The sequence below is a fragment of the Pseudonaja textilis genome, chromosome 2 (assembly GCF_049901715.1).
Source record: "Pseudonaja textilis isolate UNSWEBS1 chromosome 2, rPseTex1.2, whole genome shotgun sequence".
Classification (NCBI taxonomy): Eukaryota; Metazoa; Chordata; class Lepidosauria; order Squamata; family Elapidae; genus Pseudonaja; species Pseudonaja textilis.
The window spans coordinates 148,398,123-148,424,272 of NC_141991.1; the positions used below are offsets into that span (position 1 = coordinate 148,398,123).

Here is a 26,150-nt window from a genome sequence, read left to right on the forward strand (position 1 = left end):
TGTTACCTGTTGAGATGTTTGGAAATAAACTTCTCAATCTCCTTTGTTTTTCATTTACACAAATAAGTAAACCTGGGTTCAAAGTGAAGGGTGCCAAGAGGTGGCAGCTTGTCATTCGAGCTGGAGAAAAATTGGAGGTTGGAAATTCATGCAAAAATATTGAGCAAACAAAAGACCAGTTTTTCTCTGAACAACTGAAATGCATGCCCATTTATACTGGAACTCTCAGAGCTGATGTCCACACAACTTAGAGTTGCCAAGTGTGAAAAACACTTCTCTAATTGTTATCTGCTTCTAAAAATATAGCTGAAATATTTCTTTTTTTCAGTCTCCCATTGCCTCAATTTGCTTTCTGATCATGCCACTCCCCAGCATCAAAATAATGTAAACATCTTGGGGTAGGAAACCATCTTTTTGCTTTCATTTTTCATCCTTGCCCATCCTTTTCTGACTGGTCAACATTCTTCCACCACTCTCTTTGATCTTCTTCAAGGGCGGACTGGCCAGACAGCGCAGGTCAAAAACGTTGTGCAATCCATAGTTGGATTAAAGAGGGTGAATTCAACAGAATTCTTGAGGATCTCAATGGAATTGGGTACTTCGGGTGCAAGAGTGGATGGCTAGACACAGAATGATGAAAGCAGCATCAGAACATTCATGGCATCACAACACACGCCCCTTTTCTACGTGTGTTTTAACATTGCACATACACAAAAGGGTAGAGCTTGTGAGGCCACAATGCCCCAAACACTGCACTCATGCAAGGATGGTGCACCTTCAAATATTGAAGGCTTATAGCCACTTCTTAGGGATTAAGGATGTTGCTCCTGCCCTCTGGAACATCTTTTTCACCTCCCCCCCACCCCCAAATGTAAGATTGGGCTCAACCCCCTCTCTTTTTGTAAGAGCCTAAAGATGTGGCTTTGCCAGTAGGCATGGGGCCCCAGTGTGGGAACAGCGCAGTGGAGGTGGTTGATTGAGTAATAACAGTTCCCCCTCCCCCCTCCACTCCGCCTCTCCCCTCCCTTCCCCAAGTGTCTTGAGTTTTAATGTTTGATTTTAACTTTTTATGTTTTAGCTTAGATGTAACTGTAAGCTGTCCAGAGTTACACTATGTAAGATGGGCAGCAAATAAATAAACAAACAAACAAACAAACAAATAGTCTCTAAATTCCTTGTGTGTCCAACCACACTTGGTTCTATTCTATTCTATTCTATTCTATTCTATTCTAATTCTATTCTATTCTATTCTGCACGATGGAGTTTGGACCAGAGAAATGCTGAGGGCCCTTCCAATATTATTAATCTATTTCAGAGGGCTGAAAAGTTGTCCCTTAGAAAATATGCTCTTTGCGTAATTACAAAAAAGAATCTGATCATCGTGCTTCACCCGTAGATTCTTTGATTTCCCCTCCACCAAATCCAAAAAAATGTTCTTTCCTACCCAAAGGAATCTTAGAAAAGAAATATGGAAAAAGGATTCCGGACTAAAACTTCCCGCTAGTCTGTCTGTCAGCAGGATAACTCTCGCCCAGAACTTTCCAAGGAAGAAGAAGTAGCCAACAAAGAAAGCTGGCACTTGAAAAATGGGCTTTGGGAAAATTGCAGAATAAAATGCCCTCCATGGGGGTAATTGGACAATTGAAGAGTGGCTCAGAATATTGCTGATTCTTCTATTCTAAGTCCTGTTTTCTCCTTCTTGATCTTGTGTTCTTAAACTATTATTATGGAATTGAAAAAAGTCCCAGAAACACACTTTACACATTTCCTTGTTTTTCCTTAGCGTATTTATTTGCTAGAGTTATTATATCCACCCGTTTATTCTGGACCAAAAGGCATTAAATTATGTTACTGTATAATACTGTAATAATAATAAATGATAGGTAACTTTGGATAATAAGATGGGAGGTATATAAATTTAATAAATAAATAAAATGACTCAGATTTTCCAAAGCACAAACATTAGATTCAGACATTGTGCTATAATGTAATTCGTTTGGGTGTGATTTAGTGGTTATGTAAATCCAGGCATTATGTGTGAAATTAGCCAATTGTGTTTTCATTCCCAGACAACCTTGATAATGCAAACCATGGCTGTGCAAGATATATAAATACACAGTGACCTGGTTCACATTCAACATCAAGCATTATTAAGCAAGTGTTAATATTATATAGTCACCAGTTTCTCAGATCATGCTAGCCCAAACCAAAATACAGTAGAATGTTGGTTTAACTAGCTTGTCTATGTGAATGGCACCTCAGATTTAAAGCAAAACCAACATCTTTCCACCAGCCCAGAATGCCAGGGCCTGAGGCTAGCACAATTAAAACACCAAGCATATATGTGTTCCCAAACTACCTATTGCCTAAAGCAGCGGTGTCAAACTCGCGTCGTCATGGCGTCATCACATGATGTATTGGGACTTTATCCCCCTCTGCTAAACCAGGGGTGGGAGTAGCCAGTGCGTGACACATCCGCGGGCCTAACAGATTTGCCAGGATGATACTCATTGAAAGACAATGGTTGGCAATTCCTTGATGCAGAGAGAGACGTATGAATATAGAAGCATTTCCCCTTGATTGTCCTTCTTCACCACCTCTACTGACCTTTGCATGCAGCCAGCTCCTGCTTCATCCAATTTCATCTGCTAGATTATGCAAAATGCAAAAACAAACTAGTTTTCTTATTAAAACTAAGCACAAAACACCTTTGAAGATACATCACTTAGTATTATACAACTCATTTCGCAACGCGCTTTGAGGAAGTGAACCGTCTTTTGTGCAGCCCTGCATTTTGAAATGGGGTAGAAAGTCCTTAAACCTTCTCCAGGAAGTTCCTTTTAAATGATATTATGGTCCCCACATTGTAGATAGTGTGAATGAAGCTAGTGTTTATTTGGATGGTAAAAAGCACAACTATGTTTTGGATAATGCTAATTCTCAGCATGCACCCATACACTCACTAGATGATCTTAAGGAGACTGCCACCTTCAGATACTAGAACCTGTATTCAACTCTCTATGGATCCTGGACAACCCAGAGAGCTGCCGCTGCATTCAAGCCTCCACAAGCATACATCTCAGGTGAATGTGTGCCAACGGAGAGAGCTGAGAATAGGATTATAGGCACGGACCATTCTCTGCCCTGTTTCAAATTCTTAAGCATTCAGATGAATACCTGAAGACAGTGGGAATGCAAAACCAGCATTTCATAGAGTAGGGTTAAGTAAAGTCATTCTTCTAAAAGCTAGTCTTTCTTACAAAGAAAAGTTTGGTTGAGTGAAAAGCATTATGTTTTTGTGTACTGACGAACTCCATCTAATAGGTACATTTTTCTTTAAATGCAAGTGGTTTTCTTGAAACAATTCCATTTGTGTTTCCTGTAATTCCATTTGTGATCCCTGAGTTCCTTTTTTCATGTGTATAAACTGCAGCTACAAGAATGGCACTCTCATGTTTCTTTAATTATTTCGGTGTGATGAGCAGAGTCTATTGCTAAAATGCCTTGAGATTAATGTGAGGGAAAGGGAAGGAATGGACTGAAATTTCTGCTTAAGCCTGTAAGATACTCCCTATCTCTGAATCTAGAAACCTACAAGTCTCTATGTGATCTTTTGGGCCAACTAGTTGGTAAGTCTGAATACCCTATTACAGGAGCGGAACAGCACGTGTTTGATGTGGCCATTTGGCCAGAAAACCCTGTGGTGGAGCATGGAGGTTCTCTCTGGCTGAACTGCAGTACCAGCTGCCAGGAGGCAGATGCCAGGGGAGGCTTGGAGACATCGCTGATGAAGGAGAAGAAAGACAATGGGAGTCATTGGGCAGTTTTCCAGCTTGTGAACATCACGGAGTGGGCGTCTGTGACTGAATGCTCCTTCAGCTGTTATGGAGAACATAAATCTGTTCAGGCAAACATCATGGTCTATCGTAAGTGGTGATGATGCAAAGATCTATTTGTTGTTTATATCTGTAAAAAACTGCCTTAAGCAGCTTTTCGTCTAGGTTGGGGCCCCCAAACTTGACAACTTTAAGACTTGTGGACTTCAACTCCCAGAATTCTCCAGCCAGCTGGCTGGGGAATTCTGGGAGTTGAAGTCCACAAGTCTTAAAGTTGTTAAGTTTGGAGACCTCTAGTCTTGGTAATTACTTAATCTAGACCAGCCTGGCCTGAGAGTCGGAAAAATATATATATGAACAAAGTCAGAATGTGACTCAGGACACTTCTGAATATTATTCCAGTACAATGATGTTAATTAGAATGGACCAAGGGACCAAAGCCTAGTGAGACTTTCCAGATTCAGCAACAAGCATTATTATTATCATTTGGTTGGTTGCACAATCAGCCAGATGTTTAGACTGGATCATTCTTGCCCACCTATCAAGTCCTTCCCAAGCATCTGGCATAGGCAGATGTTGCTTTTTAATCATGTGAAAGGGACTGTCTTAGGATGTAAGCTGTTCCAAGTCAAGCGATCTTTTGCAATTGACTAATGGTAATCTTATTATTTTTTCTTCACAATAAGAACATAATTGCCCCATTTTCCCTTTTCCCTTATTCCCCTATGAGCCCATTGAAGAAATGAAGGTGCTGAATAGAACTCCAGTTCTCTTTATAGCTAAGTCCAGAGTTGTTTTTTTAAAAGTTAATAGAAATGGCAGGGAAAGGAAGCAAGTGTAGGAAAGGGAAAGAAAAATGGGGAAGAAAACTGGAAGGTTTGAATCACTGAAAAGGAGGCAATCTGCAATTCATATCCAAATAGATATAACCCAACAGTTGTTCTTTTGAGTATCACCGATGACGCTCTTCTCCAAAGCATGTTGCTTTACAGGTGTCTCCAGATTGCAACCAATTAACTTGTTGGGGTTGACTGTAAGAGCTTTTGATAAGGCACAACTACTGATCGAATGTTCTCAGAATAAAATGGTAGCATTTGGGTCGCCTTCAGTGACTGAGACATGCACCCTTGCAGAAGCAGGTTATCACATCCTGGATAGCCAAGAAGCTACTGCAGACCCATGGGAATCATATGAACATTACATTATTTTGAAAGTATTTAAAGACGTGACCTAGAAAGACAATTTCCAGGTTTTTACCATTCAGATCCCTAAGGAAACAAAGTCTGGAGAGATAAAAATGAGTATTGGGATAAGGTACGAAATTAAAGTTGTATCTAACAGGTTAAGGGCAGAATCTAGCAATGCTTGGTGCTTGGAGAGTAATGGCACAAAATCATAAACGGAAAATAATAGCAATAGCACTTAGACTTATATACCATCTATAGTGCTTTACAGCACTCTCTGAGCAGTTTATAGAGTCTGCATATTGCCTCCAATCGTCTGGGACCTCATTTTACTGACCTCATAAGGATGGAAAGCTGAGTCAACCTTGAGCTGGTCAAGTTCAAACTCCTGGCTGCGGGCAGAGTTTGTCTGTAATACTGCATTCTAGCTACTCCACCACCAATTACTCAGCAATCTTGAGTTTTCTTCTTCCCAATCACACTGTACCTCTAAAATTATAATCAAACCTTGAGATGGTCACCTGAGCAGAGAAACCTTGAAAAATGGGTTTCTGGAGGTGTGTTGCATGCAGTGGGAATGTATGGTCCACAAGGCTGAAGGACTTCAGTGTCTAAATATTTAACATACTGTAGATAAGGGTTTTACTTTTGCCTGCCTTTCTGAGAGCTACTTCTTGCTTTACTATAGACCAAACCATGGGTGATTGGTGTGGGTTGCAGGATTCCCATAAATGCTCACCGCTACTGCTTTAAATCTGTTTTGTCTATGAGATATATCTCAATGAGAATTTGGAGAGGAGACATCTCCAATGGTCTAGATCAGCAGGGCAGACAATCTACGTCATTCCAAAGATTGTTGGATTGTGGTTGCCCTTCTGCCGCATGATTAAATACGCTGGCTAAGATTCATGGTTGTTCAATATCATTTGGAGGATCACACACTGTCTATGCCTGATCGAAATGGTTTGACTGTTCCTGTGGGATTTCTTCAGCAGCTGCCACCTTCATATGACATCCTTTCCCAGTAGGCTTCCATGTATCATTGCAGAAATTCCAGAACATGTAGAGCTGGATTCAGTGCCAATCATGGAGACGGGCAAAGTGTATAATCTGACATGCCGAGTTGCCAGTGCTGCTCCTGTCCAGCTCCTCACTGTGACAGTGTATAAAGGAACAAAAAAGCTCCACGTAGAGACCTTTGAGAATCACAGTGCTCCTGGGGCAAGTGACATCCTAGTGACCTTCCCCATCACTGCTCAGCAGGACAATCACATGGAGGAAGTCACCTGCCACATTGCCCTGGACCTGAGGCCTCGAGGGCAGCTCCTTGAAAAGAAGTCATTCAGTGAAGTCCTAAAAGTCTTTGGTAAGTTGCAAGTTCCTTATTGTACATTCTTTATCTTCTCCAGAATGAAGCTTCCTCCCCCCAATAAAAGTGGTGAATAGTTATCAAAATAGAAACAAAAGAAACATTAAAAGCCACCATCCCAATATCTGGGATTCTTGTTTGCTCAAAAAGAGAGGGAGTGGGTGCCTGTTTGGATCTTAGAGGAACACTTGTGCTGGGAACTGTGGGGAAACCACTTAGAGTTCTGATCTAAATTGAGAACTGAATCTGGAATCAGCAGGCAAAACATGATCCTTCCCATGTTGCAGTTACGTAGGTTTGTATTATGTATTTAATGGCTTTATATTGGTGGAAGGGACAAATGTGGTGAGTCAACCTTATTACATGGGGAAGGGCAAGTGGGCTGCTACTTATTCTGCAGAGTGAGCTCTGATGTCTCTGAGTATCTACCCCCAAATCTTTCCCTAGTAGTCACTACTATTAACAGAAAGTTTGAATAGTGATAGAAAAGGGATTTATCAAAAGGGAGGCGATTGGATCAAACCAAACAGTCTTAGGAATGCAACTCAGATGCTTTGGGAAACCAGGAATCAGGTTCAAAACTAACCTCTGGAAAATCAAAACTGCTAATGAATAGCAATAGCACTTAGACTTATATACCACTTGACAGTGCTTTGCAGACCTCTCTAAGCAGTTTACAGAATCAGCCTCCAACAAACTGAGTCCTCATTTTACTGACCTTGGAAGGATGGAAGTCTGAGTCAATCTTGACTGGGTTGGGTTTTTTTGAAGATGTTTTGTTTTTCCTTGGATGAGAAGCGAAAAGACTTCAAAGAAAAACCAGAAAGTCCAGTTGCCTCTTGAAAAAAGAACTTCCGGGGCAATGATGGCCTGGATGACTGAGAATCTCCACAGATAACAAAATGAGTAATTATTTTATCAGTGACCTATATTTTTAGCTTCCTTTTTTGTTTTTTACAATTTAAGGCTTAAAATAGTGGATGTAATGTGACTGTAAAGGCTTAATAGATATTTCCAATATATTTGAATCCAGTGCTCCTGCCATCTCTCCAAATGTTGGGCCTATGAACTCTAATGATATCACTTAGTTATAGTATAACACCAGTCATGCCTCAGGAGTCCTTGAAAACAAATAATACTAAAGAGGAGGAAGAACAAGAAGAGTAAATGCAGCACTTGGCCAGAAAAATTAACCCAACATGATAAAAGCATGGCTAAAATTTTGTTGTTGTTTAAGGACATAGACTAATGATAAGGAGGCAAAGGCTAGCAGTGGCTGAGTAGGATAACAAAATAAATGTTGCTTTCCCTCCTTCCCTCCTTTGTGCCATGCATAATTTGCCAAAAGAACGAAGGATCACTTCCTGATACAAGAACCAAGGATCTTTTGAAATTGGGCTAACCAAATGACTGATGCATATGGCAACAGCCAGACTTCAATTTGTCCCAGTGGAAAAAAGGACTCTTAATGCAATAATGATATAAACAAAATATTTTCTGATGTTGAAATAGAAAAAGAAGTTGGCCCACTTAAGAATTCCTGTATTTTTATTGATTTCTCAGATAATTTAAACTGTTATGATTAATTGCAAGATATTTAATTTGATAAGGTATTGAAGCTATTTGATAAGCTAGTAAGATTTTCATTCATAGGACAAAGAATTGCTGAAGGTTCTTTTCTCCTTTTTCCATCCCAGTTGCTAGTTCTGTGCTCAGGAAAGGCATTCTACTGCTAGTGAGGATGCCAGAAACATGGAATTATTATAATCCTGTTAGTGGGAATATATTAATAACTGTATGTCAAAGACATTGCCCTTTATTCTTCCTGAGCTGGCTGCTTTAATGAAGTTAAGATGGCTGTGACTCACAACTCCATCCTGGTGCCCGAAGAATAAACTGCCCCTAATTTTACCTGCAGCAGAGTGCAAGGGCATTGGAAAGAAAAGAGGCAGGCAGATTTCTTCACCCATTCAATTATTGTCACATAAACATGTGTACCTGGATACCTGAACATCAGCTGACAGTACTGTATGCCATTTTTTTCTTTTTTCTAAAAGGTTGAAGATATGTTTTAGAAATAATTATGCCCCGTTTGCTAACATGAAAACCATCAATGGCTAAGAACAGAGAAGGCCCCCAAAAGATCAAAACAACTAGTGAGCACATTATGTCAGTGAAAAAAACAATAATTGGAGATTGTGTGAACCTGTGAAATTTTAAAAGCGTCCCATGGATGCTTTCACAAGATGCTTTCACACTTATCAACAGTGTGTCCGCTGATACCCCATCCAACCTCCTCTGGGATCACTACCATTCCCCCACCCCCCGCCAATTTACGTATGTCAGCTTGTTAAACAAGGAGGAGTATTTGCAAACAAAACCTTGGTTTGCCCACATACCATTCCCACCCCCATTTTCATTCTGTTTCCTAAGATGGGGATATGCTTCAAAAGTAGTGGTGAAGGCAAACACTTTTTTAACCACAAAACAACTTCTCATTTCATTTGGTTAGAAGAATTAGAAGTAGAATTAGAAGAATCCTTGAGAGGGGAGCAGTTGGGGCAGGAAATCTGGAGAGAACCAAGAGAAATGTCATCACATTGATGTTCAGCAGCACAACGCTGCTTAATTATGTGGTATCCTCTAAATCCATTCCTATGCTGCTCTGGCACTAGTAGGTGTGCCTCATTGTAAGGGTCTGGGAGTCCTTAGCCTCTGTCAAGTCTATCAAGTACTCAGTTATCTCAGTATTCCCATCCAGCATCCAACTCAAAATATATGTTCAGGTGGAAACGTTCAAGTCTTGCAATAAGCATAGTGTTGTCATGTAAACAGAGGTGGGCTGCACTTATGTTAACAACCAGTTCGCTGGTTGTGAGTGTGCGCGTGCACTTCGCTCACACACGCCCCCGTGGGGCTGAAACACAGCTTCAAACATGCAGCTAATCTACTCAGGTAATCTACTCAGGTACTCAGGTGAGTACAGCGGGGGTGGGTGGGCATGGAACTCAGCTGGACAGCATGGGCGGGGCGGAACAAGCCAGAAAGTTAGTTATATATGGAAAGGATACCGCAGGGGCAGGTGGGCAGGCCCAGACAGTTATCATAACTACTTGTTCACTCGAACCAGTCCGATCAGGCAACAGCCCACCACTGCATGTATACACAATTCCAGAGAACCTCTATGGAGACATATGTTGCTTCCAAAGACTAAAGTGCCCATTCTGGATAAATTAGGCAAATATCATTAATGACAGAAAAAGAAAAATAGAAGTCCCAGGACTTCCTGATTGGTTAGAGAGCAAAAGGACAAACATGTATAGAGACAAGTAGATTTCTTCGTGGGGTTCATGGAACCAATCTGGCTTCTTAAGAGGGTGCTTAACAGAGGTTCTCGTAGATCTGATGGTTTTCCCGGCAGAGAATTAATCAGAAAAATCATTCTTTCTTATAGATTTTTCTGCAGATCCCCAGCTTCACACTTTGCGCTACGTACAAGCTAACTCTAACCTGAGTGTGACCTGCGAGGTTGCTGGAGTCTTCCCAGCTGAAGAGGCCCAATTTGACTTGAAGTTTGGGGAACAGATTCTGAATGCCAGCATCACTCTGTCGGGTAACACTGTGAGAGCTCAAGCTCAGGTGTCTTCCTTGCCAACAGGAAACTATCAGCTGAACTGCACCGTGTCCCTGGGGCCCATAACCAAATCTGCAGTGGAAACCGTGCATGTCTACAGTGAGTGGCTGCTCTGATTCCCACAGAATTCTGGCTTTTTTCCAAAACAAGCTAGCTGGGACCTAGGAGAAAGAATGTCAGTACTAAGCACATTAATCATTGTTGTCATTATTGTGATAGGTTTCGAGATAGTATAAAGAAGCCAGTCCCCTCACTTCATTGTAATGGAGTTTAACCTTATGTTTATATCATTGGGGTCATACATATTGTGAATCCAGTTTTTTGAGCAATGAAGGTGGGGATAAGGCAAAGACAGTGGGAAAGTAAAGGGCATCTGTATTCAAAGCAAGTTTCTTAACTATTTCAGATCTCAAGTAGACCTCAAAAGTGCTTTTTCAGGAGGCAACTGGACTTTCTGGTTTTTCTTTGAAGATGTTTCACTTCTCATCCAAGGAGCAACAAAACATCTTCAAAGAAAAACCAGGAAGTCCAGTTGCCTCTTGAAAAAGCACCTTTGAGACCACCATAACCTGGATGACTAAGAATCTCCATAGACATCTCAGATAGGCCTGACACCAAAGCTTTTACAAAAACTGTGGAGAGATATTTCGGTTGTTTTCAGACTTTGGGACAAAGGTCTTCCTTTATAGCTGAGTAACACACAGTCTTCTTTTTATTCACATCTCCTGTGTGTTTGTGTTGTCTGCTGACATGCAATCATCACTAGGAAGTCAGAATGACAGTGCACTATACTTTCTATTAAAGGATGGGGGAGGATTGCAATAATTTTTGAGGAGTGGATTCCACCCGCTGCTGAGTGGGATACCAAAGGCCTGATTTCAACAAGTAGGTGGAGAGCTTCAAGAAAAATTAAGCTGAGGCAAATCAATGCCAATTAAATTCAGTGTCATTATAATGATTATTCTCCATGTATTCATTTTCTCCCTTTTGCCTTAGTTTGGGTTCAAATTTTAGAAGGTCTTTGGGAATTTTGAGGGATTGCATAAGATTTCAATTTGTGCATGCCTGCTGTTGAATAAGCTTCCACTGGCAGCAGACCAGGAGACAGAAAGATCTGAATTGCTTTCCTTTTCTCTCATTTGATGTCAGTTTGGGGTGGGTAATTGGTTCTATCTCATTAGAATCCTTTAGGGAGCACACACTCACCACATCAACAATCATTGACCAATTCCTCCCCTAAGGTTTTGCTTGGGTTCCTAAAGCCATAGTTCCTTCTAGCCCCATAAGAAGGCATTTCTGAAGCAGAGGTCATGGGTCATCTCACAAATGCAGTGAGATGTTTGTGAGATGACATCATGATAAACTACTATACAAAGTTCTGAAGAACCTGAGAGAAGAACAGAGCAGGTCATGTTTTCAGCCTTATTTTTTTAGTCATCAGATGATCTTCCAAATCCCATGATCCTTGTACCCATCTGTTTTTTCTCTCCTTCAGCAGGCTGTGCAAAAAATAATCTGGTCCCAGAACTATAAATACATAAAACTCTGCCAAAAATGTGTTTCTGGGTATGCCAAAAATGTAACATCATGCTTCCTTCTGTGGTGCCTTACGCAATTTCCCTCCAACCTGTGAATTTTCCTGTTATATTGAGCAGCAACTCCCACTACATTTGATCACTGCCTGTACTAGCTGGAGTTGATAGGAGTGGTACTGCAATGCATCTGGTGAACAGCAATTACACATATCTGTTTAAAAGCAATTTCTGAAGACTATTTATCTGTCAAATGGTGCCTAGCATTCGATGTAATTCCCAGCTGCCATCATCTCCTGAGCTGTTTCAGAAGTAGCATTCTCCCCCCCACCCCTTTTTTTTCCTTCTTCTCCAAACTGCAGGTTTTCCACAGCCTTCTTTGGAAATCCACCCCTCTGAGGCCCTTGTCAATAATCTTGTGACAGTTCTATGCAATTCATCAGCACCTGAGCCCCCCAGCTTTTCTCTTCAGATCCAAAATGCTTCTGGGAGAATCTTGGCATCCAGTGATGAATTTCCTTTGCAGCTCAACCTGACAGCTCAAGAGGAAGACAATGGGCAAGAATTTGTATGTGAGGTAGAATTCAAAATTGATGGAATAACCATAACAAAGCACACCTCTGCCACTCTCACTGTCTTCTGTGAGTACAGAATATTCTTCCTGCCACAGCATGTTGTTTGCTAGTTTTCCTTTAAAACTCTTGTTTCATTTATCCCTGCAAATTAGCACATTTGAACCATTTTGCCTCTGCTTGGAATTGCCCAGTAGAATCTAAGAGACAGAATATCTTTGATTATATTGCTGGAGATCTCACAATGACCCGTCCAAATTCTTTTCTGTACTGCTGTTGCCACTGAAGTTTCTGGTGCACTCTGGCTACAAAACAGCTCATTATTCTAACCCCCAATAAAAGCAGGCAAGCTTTTTACTATAGGTGGGAACCCAGGAAGCACCAGTAACCTTGTCAGCAATGCTAGGACCCTTCTGTGTTTGTAGTTTGCATTAAAAAGAACAATAAAAATCTAGCAAACTACTGCACTTACACGTTCATTGCTACTTTAGATATAATACTGTGTCAGCCTAAGATAACAGCCAGCGATGGGGAAAGGAGGCAGACGGATTCATTTGCAATTCAGTGTCTATCAGGAAGGAACAAGGAGGTGTAACTCTATAGTGTTGCCACAGGCACTGCCAACACTGAATTAAAGATGCCTGGAATTTGTGCTGGTGAGAGGGACTAGAGACCTGGATTCAACCTTTGGTCAGGAGTACAGGGAAGGGAAACAGAGATGGAGACCGCTGAAATCTCTTTTCATTCTGTTACCCAAGGTGAGAACTGGCCCCAAAGATGTGCTGAGGGGTCTTCCATTTCCCATTCAGCACAAAGCCAGAGGAGCTTTGTCCACCCAAGAAGCAGGGGGAGGAGAAAGGCAAGAGAAAGGCACCCCTTTTTTTGGTGCTAGTAAATGGCAGCATGAGACCCTGCCTAAGCCATGGAGATAACAGAGAATGTGCCCCAATCTGCCACTTTTTTCCTCCCCCACCCTGTTCTTTCTGCCTTCCAAACAAGAGCAGGTGGGAGGAAAACCAGACCACCCTTCTCCCTACACCTAACTCTGCCCCTTGACCTAAGTGGCAATCAAAGCAGAAGAGAGGAGTTAGGGAAGATGCTTTCATGCAGGAATGCAACCAGGATTCTCTATTGTGGCATAGTGGTCCACTGTATCAATGCACTCCTGATGGCGCACAAATGAAGTTGCATTTTATTGTAAAACCAAAAGTGCTGCTGTTTCCAGGAGTGCAGAAGCGGCAGCTGTTTGTAAGCAATCTTCTGGTGAAATCCAAGCATGTATCACGTGTCCAGCAGTTCACCAGCAGACATACAGTATGTAAAACGGTCTCCTGCATCCTAGACCCTGCAGTAGCTAAGCTGCTCCTGTATACTGCTGAGGAGCTATAGTAGGTACCCCTGTAATTAAGTAGACTTTCTTTGAGAGAAAAGAGGTCTTGTTATTGCTGGAGAAACTGGAACCCAAAGATCAACTTCCTATTATTTTCTCCCAATCCTCATCCTCAAGTATTTTTTTGTCCCACCTAGCACTCCTGGTTTGCTACTGCCAACTTTCCAAACCCATGGAGACTAGGGCAATGATAACCAAAGACCCCCCAGAGAAGGGAGAAGTGGGTCTTTTAAGTCCTGGGAGAACTGGCATCCAGATTTTCCCTCCTTTTCACCATCTTTCATCTTCATCCTCCATGTGTTGGTAGAGAGATGGCTTTAGGGCACAATGGAAGAGCCCTGGCAGCAGGCAAATGGTCCTAAAATATCAGTGGCTAAGAATTAGAGAGTGTGTGCATTAGGACCCTTGTCAGAAGATGGCAAAGACTCTGTTACACATAATTGGAGTGGGAACCCTGAGATTGTGGGGCAAAAGATCTTTGAGTCTATATCTAGCTCTATCTTCTGCCTTGGTGTGTGGTTTGGTAGCCGTCACTGCCACCACCTATTTTGTAGGCAGCCCCTCACCTGGAATCCTCCTCCCCTCTGCCCTTAGTATGTGAGAGATATAGCATTCCCACAATCTGCATTACGTACTTATTTCTGGCAATTTAAAAAGAAAGAAGGGAGAAAAACAATTCTATAGCACAATTCTTCCTTCTGGTTGCACAGCACTGAGGTGCAGCTAAGGAAGTCAGCTAGTTCTTATCTATTCATTTTTAGGAAGGCAGATCAATCTCAGAAGACATAAATAAAATAAAACAGTATTTAAAAAAAGATAGGAAAAATGGAAAATAGAGCACAGTAAGGGTCTCCTCTTAATATGAAGAGCCTGTGCTGTAAAGTTGTATAAAACACTAATATTGAGCCTGTAACAGAGAACATTAATACCAAATACACACAGTCAAAATAAACATTCTAAAGTAGTGCTCTGTCTAGAATTGTCTATATCTATTCCTTAGAGACAAAAAGACTTCCAGATAAAAAGCCTTTTTTTGTTTCGCAGGAACTGCCATTTTCTCATAGATTGCAACTTTCAACCAGAGGCCCAGGAGCAACATTTCTCAACCTTGCTACACAGCTCCTGCCTTTGTCTAAAAAAATAAAAGCTTTTCTCTAGCAGAAAGGGGGAAGTTTAGATTAACCCTCCTGCATACATGATCTTTAGCTACAAGCGTTAGTCAGTTCAAATAACTATTGAAACTCAGATGTTGCTGGCTGTCAGTCAGTATGGGAGTGGGGGCTTACCTGCCCAGTTTCCATAGTAACAGTGTCCACCACAACTGCAGATGTGTCCTTGCCATATATGTTTAAAATACAATGGAAGATTGATGGGATTCTATTTTTTTTAAAGTGACTATGCAAGATCAGATCAAGATCAAGATCCCTCCTTGCAAATTATATAATGATGTCTGGTACTCAGAAATCTCTGTGCAACCGAAAATGCACCTGAGGGCAGGGCAAGAAGCAACGAATGGAAACTAATCAAGGAGAGAACTAAACTAGAACTAAGGAGAAATTTCTTGATAGAACAATTACTCAGTGGAACAACTTGCCTCCAGAAGTCATGAATGCTCCAACACTGGAACTTTTTTTGTAGAGATTCAGCAACCATTTTCCTGAATTGGTATAAGGTTTCCTGACTGAGCAGGAGATTGGACCAAGGGCCCTTCTCTAACTCTGTTATGTTGTTCTGTTCTATGTTGAGCAAATAATTAAGCTGAAATATGTGGGATAGCCATGAACCTACACCAAGGTAATAATTCTGAATGTCCCATCACAGAGCAGAACCACTTTGGTACAATGGTTAAATCACTAGGCTAGAAACCAGGAGTTCTGCTTGTGGCATAAAGTCAGCTGGATGACCTTGGGCCAGGCACATTCCCTCAGCCCTAGGAAGGAGGCAAAAGCAAACCACTTCTAAAAAACCTTGCTAAGAAAACTGCAGGAGCTAGCTAGTCCAGGCAGTTATCAGAAGTCATCACTGGTTCAAAAGCTTCAAAAACCAAAAAGAAAACAAAAATCACAGGACACACCAAAAAAAAATCCCCAGTTCATTTTACTTTTGTTGAAAATATTAAATAGCCCTCACTTCCACTGAAAAATCTCCAAGGCAGCTTGCAGAAGATCAATTAATCTAACAGTAAAATATAAGACAAATTTATAATGGCTGCCTGCACATACTCTGAAATCTGATAAAGAACACACCATTTTCTACATTTTAGCGATAGACAGAACATGCCACTAGCAACATTCCCCTCCCCAGATCTTAAATCAGCCTCACTCCAGGCTTAACTAACAATATGCCCACTGTCATCCCAATATACTTCTCCAATCTTAAACATCCCCCTTTATTTCTCATCCAAAGAGAGAAGAGCCTCAACCAATGTGTATGTTCCCTCTGCACATTGCAGATGTGCCAGAAATGGATGAGTTGTCTTGTCCCAGCAACCATACATGGGTAGAGAGAACACAACAAACGCTCCACTGCTTGGCTAAGGGGAATCCAAAGCCTTCGGTGGCTTGCTTCAAAGAGGGCATTGCTTATGATGTAGAAGAGAAGAAGAAACAGGTTGACCGGAGCCAGGCTGGCATCTATAACTGCACTGCCACAAATGAGCTCGGCTCCAGCACTAGAACAGTCACCATCCATGTTGAATGTAAGTAATGTTTCTGTATCTATGTGCATGTATGTGTGCTTGCAGGGGTGGGGAGAAGTAGCACCTAAGGAGTTGAACTAAGAGAGAAGATCCTGATTCTAGCTTTCTTTTAGGCACTGGATGACTTTGGGCCAGCCACTCTCTCTTAGACCTAGATTGTAAAGTCAAAAAGCATCTAATGTGTTTATCAATCTTTCTCCCTTCTCACATTCACATCCATTAAAATTCATTGCAGGGAAATTCACGGCCTGTAAAAGGAAGCACTTCTTTACAAAACTGTATCAGCCAGATATGGCAAGGGCCACAAGTTGCTTTTATAGGGGACTATAATAATAGACTAAGATAAATTCATGAAGAATCACAATGGTTTTGGATATCATATTGACTTCTAGTTTGGTGGTCATATGCCACTTACTGAATCGCAGGTCTTTTCCACTAGTGATGCAAACAACCATTGAAGAAAGTTTTCATATCATCATCATCTTCATCATGATCATCTTGTAAGATTCTTGAATGCATCTGTTTGCCTGGACTAGAACACAGAATACTGGACTAGATGGGTTTTGGCCTAATGACAAAAGGATTGCTCCTATGTTCTTATCCCCAAACACCTTCTCTATCTTCTCTCTGTTGTAGATGGCCCTGAGCTGGAAGAGTCCAAATGCCCAAGTCATCAAACTTGGCTGGAAGGAAACCTGTCGAATCTCAGCTGCCATGCTGATGGTATTCCAATTCCAGAAGTATTCTGCATAAAAGATGGCAACGTGTACAATGCTGGAAGGATGCACAATATCACTCGAAGTCATGCTGGTATTTATTACTGCAATGCTACCAATGTACATGGATCAGTTACCAAGATGGTTGATGTTACAGTGGAATGTAAGTGCAGTTTGTGAATTTGTCAGCCTTTCCAAGTAATGTAATCAGGAAAATATGAACAGATGAGCTAATATTACTTTATTATACCACTTTTATATTCAAAATCTTGCAAGTCTGAAAATACTGATCACCTACCACCTTTTAGCACTACAGAAGTTAGTGATGTTCCTTTTTTAGTTTCTTTCTCTGATCGTTTTACAACTGAGGCTATGCTCCCTCTTATTTGAGTGTTCCCTAGGCAGTGTCTCTTTTCCTTATCTTCCAGGGTCATTTCCACATACCATTTCACTATTGCATGCAAATTGTGTAAGTTAATACTGAAAACCCAGAGCTCCATGATGTTTTTTCCAATGGCTATGTATGCATAATCAACATATGATCGTCCATCTTTAAAACAGAAACTGCCAAGACATGGAAAATTCCCCCTCCAATGGAAATAATCAAGCGTCATTGTTTCTACACCATTTGTATATAGTTGATCTATATTTTCCTACATTTCATTGAAAAATCAGGATTTTTTTTAATCTTCTAGATGAGCCTGAAATGGATGATTCCAGCTGTCCTCAGAACTGGATTCTGACAGCAGGGACACCACATGTGTTCACCTGTTTTGCTCGGGGAAACCCAGAACCAACTGTTGAATGCACTAAAGATGGAATGGCTTATAGTCCTGGGATTCTCCAGAATGTCACCAAAGAATATGCTGGAAGTTATCTTTGTACAGCCACAAACATCCATGGCTCCACCTCTAGAGCTGTGACCATCCAGGTAGAATGTAAGTGAACGTGGATTTCAGCCCAACAGCCAGGGATGGGTAGACTGGCAAGGATTTTTTTTAAAAATGGCTACCATTTAGAAGTGATCCAAAATCAAGTGGTGCCATTCTGATGCTCCTTAATTTTTTCTGGTGCTCCTTAATTGTTCTTGTACTTGTAAATTAATAATTATCTCTCACTTAGTTTTTAACTCTTGCTGCAAACCTAGCCAAAGAGGGGGCCCTTATGGATCAGATTAGAATCATGAGCTAGGAGGGTTTCTCATACCTTTCCTATCATCTTCCTCTTTTACTGGTCTTTTTCTCCAGTTGGAAACTTCAACTGATGTAATTTTTCCTCCAAAAGGTATTTTCTCTATTTCAGAACTGCTTCTTAAAGAAATTCTCATTTGCATCACTGTCAGAACTGTCATCCATTTTAAAACATTCTTTGTGGGGATAAGTTGCTGAAAAGGTTCAAGTACAGGCAGTGTTAAATGAGATAGTTTTTTCTTATTTTCCATTCATCCTCAAGCCATGATTTGATATGTAAACAGCTTTGCCAAAATCCTACATTTAAGAGAATTAGAAGAGTTGATTTCTTGACAACTTTTGATCTGAATTTTTAATTTAGCTTTAATACTTTAAAAACCCGTGACCTAACATTTTCAAATTATACTCTTTCCTCTGATACTCTGATATTACAGATAAGCCAGAAATGGATGAAGCTAACTGTCCAAGCAACTGGACGTTGGTGGAAGAGGCATTGCCAACTTTTCTCTGTAAAGCAGATGGGTTTCCACCTCCTGAAATTATATGCACCAAAGATAATAGATCATATGATCTCAGCCAAGGGCAAAGAATCCTGGCTAACAGTGGAATCTTCTGGTGTAATGCAACCAACCGACATGGCAGTGTAGCGAAGGCAGTCAAGATTACAGTTGAAAGTGAGTGTTGATTATAAATACAGCTGGTTTTATCCATCTCTTACTTTCACCTGACAGGGAAACTTGTTTTTACTTTATTTTTGTTCATACTAGGATCCCCTAGTAGTACCACTAAATGTTAAGAGCCATTTATCTAAGTAACATATGTATCTTAGGAAACCCAGGCTTTCCTCATTCTTTGGTACAAGAGGAATACTACACCAGGTTGTAGAGTGGTTTTAAACATGCCTTTTTGATCAGCTGAATCTAACTCTGTCTGTACTTAATAGATTTGATTCTAAAATAAGGATGAAATCCTTTACTTTCTGTCATATTTTTGTCCCCGTGGATATGGTATTTAATGTCCATGAAGTATTAAAAATCCATAGTTCAGGCCTACATTTTCAAGGTTCTTGCAAACTAAAGTGAAGAAAATATTGCCGGCAGCTTTAATTTACTGTATTTGTTTTTAATGTGAGACATCTTGTGAAATGGAATATGTTAGTAACAGAGCTATAGTCCTCTAGTTTGAAGTACAGTGGCCATCTGTGAAGCAGGTTGACAGCAGCTGTTAATTACCTATGCATAGTTTATATATGTCAGGAAATCCTTGTCCCTCCATTTGTTGCAGCCAAACCCAAAATGGATGAATTGAGCTGCCCAAGCAATCAAACCTGGTTGGAAGGGACTCTGCAGTCTCTGGCCTGTGAAGCAAATGGGATTCCCACCCCACTTGTCTTGTGTGCCAAGGAAGGAACGACTGGAGAATTCTACAGAGAGCAGAATGTCAGCAGGAATGACTCTGGCTTCTATGAGTGCAATGCTACTAATGGCCATGGAACAGAGAGATGGAGGGTGAACGTGGAAGTGGAATGTGAGTCATCAGTTCATTCAGTGGCTTCATGGTGAACATCCATAAGATCTGTGCCTGAAGAGAGATGAGGTGGTACCCCCAATTCTATTCAACTCCAAGAGTTCATAAAATTCCTTAGGTGGCCATTATTGTGCTAGAAATTACTGAAGGAAAAGAGAGAGGAAGCTGGATGTACATGTGGGGGAAGAGCAACCCTTTTCACCCAGTGCAAGCTTCTAGAAAGAGTATTGCCCCCTTATCTACATTTCAGGAGCAGCTACATATCTGTAAGACCAATACTGTGTGACTGACTGAAGGATATGTGAAGGATATGTGAGGATTGATGACAGTGAACATCAATCTCCTCCTTGCACACTCTTCTTTTCATTTGCCAATGTATCTTCTTGTGAGGAAAATCTAAATAGGAGACTGTCCTAATGCCATCCTTTCTTGGAGAGCAACTAAGGTGCGCCATGGTGGCACAGTGGTTAGAATGCAGTATTGCAGGCTACTTCTGCTGACTGCCAGCTGACTGAAATTTGGCAGTTTGAATCTCACCAGGCTCAAAGTTGACTCAGCCTTCCATCCTTCTGAGGTGGGTAAAATGAAGGCCCAGATTGTTGGGGGCAATAGGCTGACTCTGTAAACTGCTTAGAGAGGGCTGTAAAGCACTGTAAAGCAGTATATAATTTTAAGTGCTATTGCTATTGCCACAAAGAAAGCAAAAAGCATGCCCATTAGAATCAGAATCTGATTTATATCTTGCCCCATGATTATAACTGGTTGGCAATCATTTCTGGAAGCCAGAAATTGATGTGGTCCTCTTCTATCAATCTTCTGCTCAACCTGCAACCAACCTGTATCTGCTCTAGTTCAAAAGTTCACCTGTTCTGAAGTGCTCCTCTCCATTTGGGCTGAGAAGTAGGGATAGCCTAAACCCAGCAGTTCATTGGTTCCTTTGTAGAGAAAAGATCACCTCTTTGGCTGAGCCAATATTGAGCTCTCGTGTATTTTAGATCTTTCCTTTATGTTCAGTGTTACAATAGTAAAATCAGTAGAATTCCTGCTTTGTAATCCAGATGTTGTGGGTTCAAAGTGCAACAGAAGCTTATTCTGGTTTTCTCCACCTCCTCTTCTTTCTGCACACTCACCTTTTCTATTTTTTTCTCTTTTGTTGATAAAAGCAATTCTACTCTTTCACTTTAAACACACTCTATTCTTTCTAGTCACACAAAATAGCAGGCAACCTGTCCTATTGTTCCCATTTATTCATACTCATTTACTATGTACAGTATACCTGCTTATACTTATATGTTTATCTATTATGTTCATACTTATACTTGTTTTCTCATACTTGCTTGACAAATTAAACTAAATAGCTAAATAAATAAATAGATTCATCACTCTCTATATACAATATTAACGGAGAAGAAGGATTAGGAGGGTATTCTAAGTTCACAGATCTGAGCTGCAAAACTCCAAACAATCACTAGATGCAAGCCAAAACGTTTTGGTATCTCTATGCTGCCAGGTCTGAATGTTTACAGCCTAGATCAAAGCGCCCTAACATTCTCTTTCTTTCTGGAACAAGCAGTTGTGCTACATTTTAGCTGTGTATCATGTCTGTGTTCAAAACTCCATCTAGTGGTCATTTGCTGTTTATTTTATTTTATTTGGTTTGTCAATTGCTTACAAGATAATAGGTATAAGTAAAAACATAGTTATGAATACATGGATACATATAAGAAAAATAAAAAAATAAAACAATAGGACAGGGACGGTAGGCACGTTGGTGCGCTTATGCACGCCCCCTACAGACCTCTTAGGAAAGGGGTGAGGTCAATAGTAGACAGTCTAAGGTTAAAGTTTTGGGGGTTTGGGGAAGAAACCACAGAGTCAGGTAGAGTATTCCAGACATTGACCACTCTGTTGCTGAAGGCGTATTTCCTGCAATCAAGTTTGGTGCGATTAACCTTGAGTTTGTATCTATTGTTTGCTCTTGTATTGTTATGGTTGAAGCTGAAGTATTCATTGACTGGTAGGACATTGCAATGTATGATTTTATATACTATACTTAGATCGGACCGAAGGCGGTGTAGTTCTAGGTTTTCTAGGTCTAGAATTTCAAGTCTGGTGGCATAAGGTATTCTACAACGAGTAGAGGAGTGGAGAACTCTTCTTGTGAAATATTTCTGGACTTTCTCAACTGTGTTAATATCAGATATGTAATTTGGGTTCCAGACTGATTAGGTGTATTTGAGTATTGGTCTAGCAAATGTTTTGTATGCTCTAGTTAGTAGTGTAACATTACCAGAGAAAAAGCTACGTAGGATTAGGTTAACAACTCTTAATGCCTTTTTGGCTATGTAGTTACAGTGGGCTCTAGCACTTAGATCATTAGAAATGAGTACTCCAAGGTCCTTGACAGAGTTGGATCATCAACAAGGTCTTGACTATTCAGCTTGTATTTAGTTTTCTGATTTTTTTGCCAATATGTAAGACAGAGCGTTTTTTTGTTGAGATTTGAAGTTGCCATTTGTTTGACCATTCTGATACATTCTGATACATGCTGTTCGTCTGACTTTTTCATCCCAGATCCAGTAGCCCCTACAGCTGGATGCTTTGCAGATCTCAATATCAACTTGTCTAGAAGCATTGCAATGCTATCTACTTATTTGTTTGTTACTTTGTTTAACAAAGTGTATAGCCTACCTAACTCAAGTGATTAAGATAGCTGGAGAAGACAGAGAGAAAAAAATGAGTGCCTTTTCCTGGAGGAACTGAACACCCACCATTTTTGTTTCCAGACAGGCCTGCTATTGCCATTCTATCAGTCAGTGGTTCTTTACCCATTAGAAGGGGAGAAAACATTACCATCACCTGCCAGGCAGATGGGTCTCCAGCTGCCAGCTACACTTGGAGGTTGCCCCATGCCTCCAACGTCATCTTTCTTGGTAACAACAGCACAGCAATAATTGTCCATGCAGATGGACAGAACAATGGTTTGTATGAGTGTACAGCAAGCAACAGGCACGGACAGCAGCACAGCCAGATAGAAATCCAGGTGGAAGGTAAGACCGGATGCTACACAAGCTTTGAAAAATGCCATTAGTAATGACATTTTATTTGTAAAGAGGACAACAGGATAAAGCAGAACTGGGAGAGCTTACAAGCTCTCCTTTTCTTCCCTAAGAACAAAAACCCATTATCAGGAGTTAAGTGTGAAATAAGACTTAGTAAGAAAGTTGGGTGTATGCTTGGTATAAAGAAATAAGCTTCAGAAAGGAAGATAAAGCAACTGAAAGAGAGAATACTAATTATGTAAACCCACCACCATTGTGCTAATGCTTCTATCTGCAAACATCCTGGTTGGTTTTCTGTAAAAATAAATGCAAAGTATACTTATATCCATGTGTCATATATCATCTCATTTAAGGGTGTCCAAACTTTGCAAATTTAAAACTTGTGCACTTGAACTCCCAGAATTCCACAACCAACAACAGAGAATGAACTTTCAAAATAGCTGAACCATAGATAAAATGTCTAACTCAGAGGGACAAAAGAGAACCAGCTAAGTCGTTTAACATTTCCAATGAAACATTCCATATAAAGCGAATTTTCAAAGGAAGGAAGGGTTGTCAGTGTCTTTTTTTCTCAGTAAAAGACTGTGTGAAATTTTGAAAGAGCAAGTTGAAGCCTGCCCACACGGGCTTATATGTTTTTCAGCAGGGTCAGGTTAGTTTTATGAAAAGCGGCCACTACTTAAGAATTATTTTTCTAAGCCAAAAAGCTGCTAACTAATCATATGCTTCCTCTTTTACAGATCACTGGCTATATATTATTGTCATTGTGGCAATTGCTGGTGCCACCATGCTGGTCCTGGGAGGAATGGCTGGGGTCATCTATTACCTCAAATCCACGGCCTGTAAAAAGGGGGAATACAACGTCCGTGATGCAGAGAATTCTACTGAAGCCACTTTCCTAAATCGGGAGACGCCTTGTGATATTGACATCTATGGCATACAGCTCACCAGAACATGAACAATCCCAGGCAACCACTCCTATCTGCCTCCCTAGATAGGGTCCAAGGAAGGTAAATGAAAGAACAACCGGTTTCTATACCACCCACTCATATCTTTCGCTATCTCGGCCTTTGAAGGGAGGGTTTTGGCACTATATAGTTTTCTATTTCACTCTGCAGTGTATTAACAGACAAATGACTGTCCCATGGTTGACCAGGGGCAGCCAATTTTAGTGTGTCAGGTTCTGGACCAGCCCAGCACAAACATGGCATTTTCCCAGACTAAAGCCCGAAAGCAGCCTTCATTTTTCCAGATATCATTTTAAAGTACTTCCTGCAGTTGGAAATATGAAATGAGTCCATTGCCTTTTGAAAATGTTGTATCAGAGGGACTGACTGGTTTTCTGTTCTGGGACATGGATGTTAATTCTGGCAGTAAAATTCTACAGATTCACTCTTCTCTCCCTAGTTGATTTGGTGCCTTGCCAAGGTGGGAGACATCAACTTTGGACCATAAGTTTGGAGTCATATTTGGAGCGGATGTAATGTTTTTAAGACAAGACAAAGACTATACTTTAAAAAGAAATATGGAGGAAATTAATCTTAATAGAATATGGAATAAATACAATTATGAACTGATATACAGAGAATTATGAGAACTACTCAAATTGTTATTGTGGGGCAACTCCTTAATGTAGAAGACTGTAACCTTCCATTTTAATATAACTAAGATGGTAACTGAATTGTGGGAGGGAAGGAGAGAGAAAAAGAGAGAGAGATCAAATGAATTGAGTTTAAATTCATGCCTTATGGATTTCGTTTGATATATAGTATTGGATGTCAACCCCCATAATTCCATACCAGCAAGACCATTGGCAGGCAAGTTATGAAAATTGAAATCCAGCACCTCTCATGGCATAAGATTGGAGTAGGCTGTGAAGCATCACACGTCTAAAAAGAACCATGCTTATTACAATTATCTTTTATTCTTCATGGGATCAAAATAGTCTATTAATTTAATTCTTTTCTTTTAAGGCCGTTTCAGGTTCAGCTTCCAGGCTACTGGAAGCCTTTAGGGAGGAAGAACAGGTGTTTATCTATAATTCTGATTTTTCTTGGAATGCATTCTGTGCATTCACATAAATGAAATCCAGAGCCTCTACAAAGCCCCTTTCTTTGCTTAAGTCACATGTCCAATGAATTTCCTGCATCTCTTCCATTCCTTGAGTCAGTGAAGGTGAGCATCATTCAAACTAAGTAGAGCTAAGTGAGTGGATAGTAATTGTGTGAATGCATAGGTGGCTATTTAAAGAATCACAGTTAAATATAAGCAATTTGTTTTCCTTTTTGGAGCAGGAAATGGTAGTCTTGGGACATTATAAGAAATGGAAATATATCAGCCTATACTTATCAAAGATGGGGCAAGTCATCAAAACACAACAAGCAAACAGGATCAAGAAAGATTCTTATCTTGCTTAAGCCTTTGGTGGCAAAAATAAAATAAAATACAGAAACATAAGAATATGTTGCTAACCAAGAGCCATCTAAAAGAAACTAGGAAAATTACTTCGGCAAATTTGGACTACTTCACTTTATGCTGTGCCAAGAAGTGAGCCTTTTCTGTATAAAGCACAATGCACCAGCTGTGCAACAAATGTTGAAATGATGAAAGCCAAGGCAATTCCACAAAAATGAGCCTGTATAGAAAAAAAAATACAGGTAGTACAATGTCTTGAGAAACATGAAACTGAAAAATTGCCTTTAGTAAAAATAAATAAATAAATGAGACATTCATATGAAGAATGGCCTTGGTCATATCATATACTAGCTGTAAAAAGTTGACTCATTAATTGACCAGTTTGCTATACTTACAAGACAATGGAACAACTAAGAGAAATACACTTCTGTGGTAGGTCCTACTCTGTAGCAAATCATACAAAGTCAGAAGGTCTGTGATTTACCACGGTAATCTAAATCACAGTCGAGAAACACACTAGAATCATCCTACCTGGTCTTTCCCACCCTTTTTTTCAACAAAAGAATGGAAAAGAAGAAAATATACAGGAGATGTCCTATTCAATGAAACACAAAAGTGTCCTACTTGGCTATAGAGGAAATTGCACTATACATTGCTCTGGAAGTGAACAAATCAACTATATTCTTCTCCATCTGTTTAGAAGAGTTGTCTGCCAAGTGCTTTACAGTAATAAGTTGATGAGATAGCTTGGATGCCTCCCCTCCAGAAGGTCAGTGCTGATAAACACTGAAAATGGCAAGGCATGCAAAGGTTTTTTTAATTTATTTGTTCAATTTCTATAGCTTCCTGTTTCAGTCAATAACTGTGGGCAGCTTACAATTCAGAAAATATATCATGATAAAAATTTTAAAGCACATTTTAAAACAAAAATACTAAAAACCAATAAAAACATTTAAAACACCCAGTTCAACATACACAACAGCAAGATATTTGGCCCATTAGCAATAGAGCCAGGAAACAGTGAC

At 40.3% G+C, this 26,150-nt stretch overlaps 1 protein-coding gene across 1 annotated transcript in view; it reads left to right on the plus strand.

Moving 5' to 3' along the window:
- Positions 1–24,377, plus strand: part of ICAM5 (intercellular adhesion molecule 5) — a 25,694-nt gene extending 1,317 nt beyond the window's left edge. Inside the window, exons 2-12 of the mRNA XM_087925840.1 lie at positions 3,654–3,926; positions 6,069–6,386; positions 9,844–10,122; positions 11,918–12,196; positions 15,970–16,215; positions 16,852–17,094; positions 17,627–17,869; positions 18,556–18,795; positions 19,406–19,648; positions 22,435–22,698; positions 23,451–24,377. Of these exons, the coding sequence (XP_087781966.1) occupies positions 3,654–3,926; positions 6,069–6,386; positions 9,844–10,122; positions 11,918–12,196; positions 15,970–16,215; positions 16,852–17,094; positions 17,627–17,869; positions 18,556–18,795; positions 19,406–19,648; positions 22,435–22,698; positions 23,451–23,668 (2,846 nt within the window). The 3' untranslated portion in view covers positions 23,669–24,377. The remainder of the gene's footprint in view (positions 1–3,653; positions 3,927–6,068; positions 6,387–9,843; positions 10,123–11,917; positions 12,197–15,969; positions 16,216–16,851; positions 17,095–17,626; positions 17,870–18,555; positions 18,796–19,405; positions 19,649–22,434; positions 22,699–23,450) is intronic.
- Positions 24,378–26,150: the final 1,773 nt, after the last annotated feature.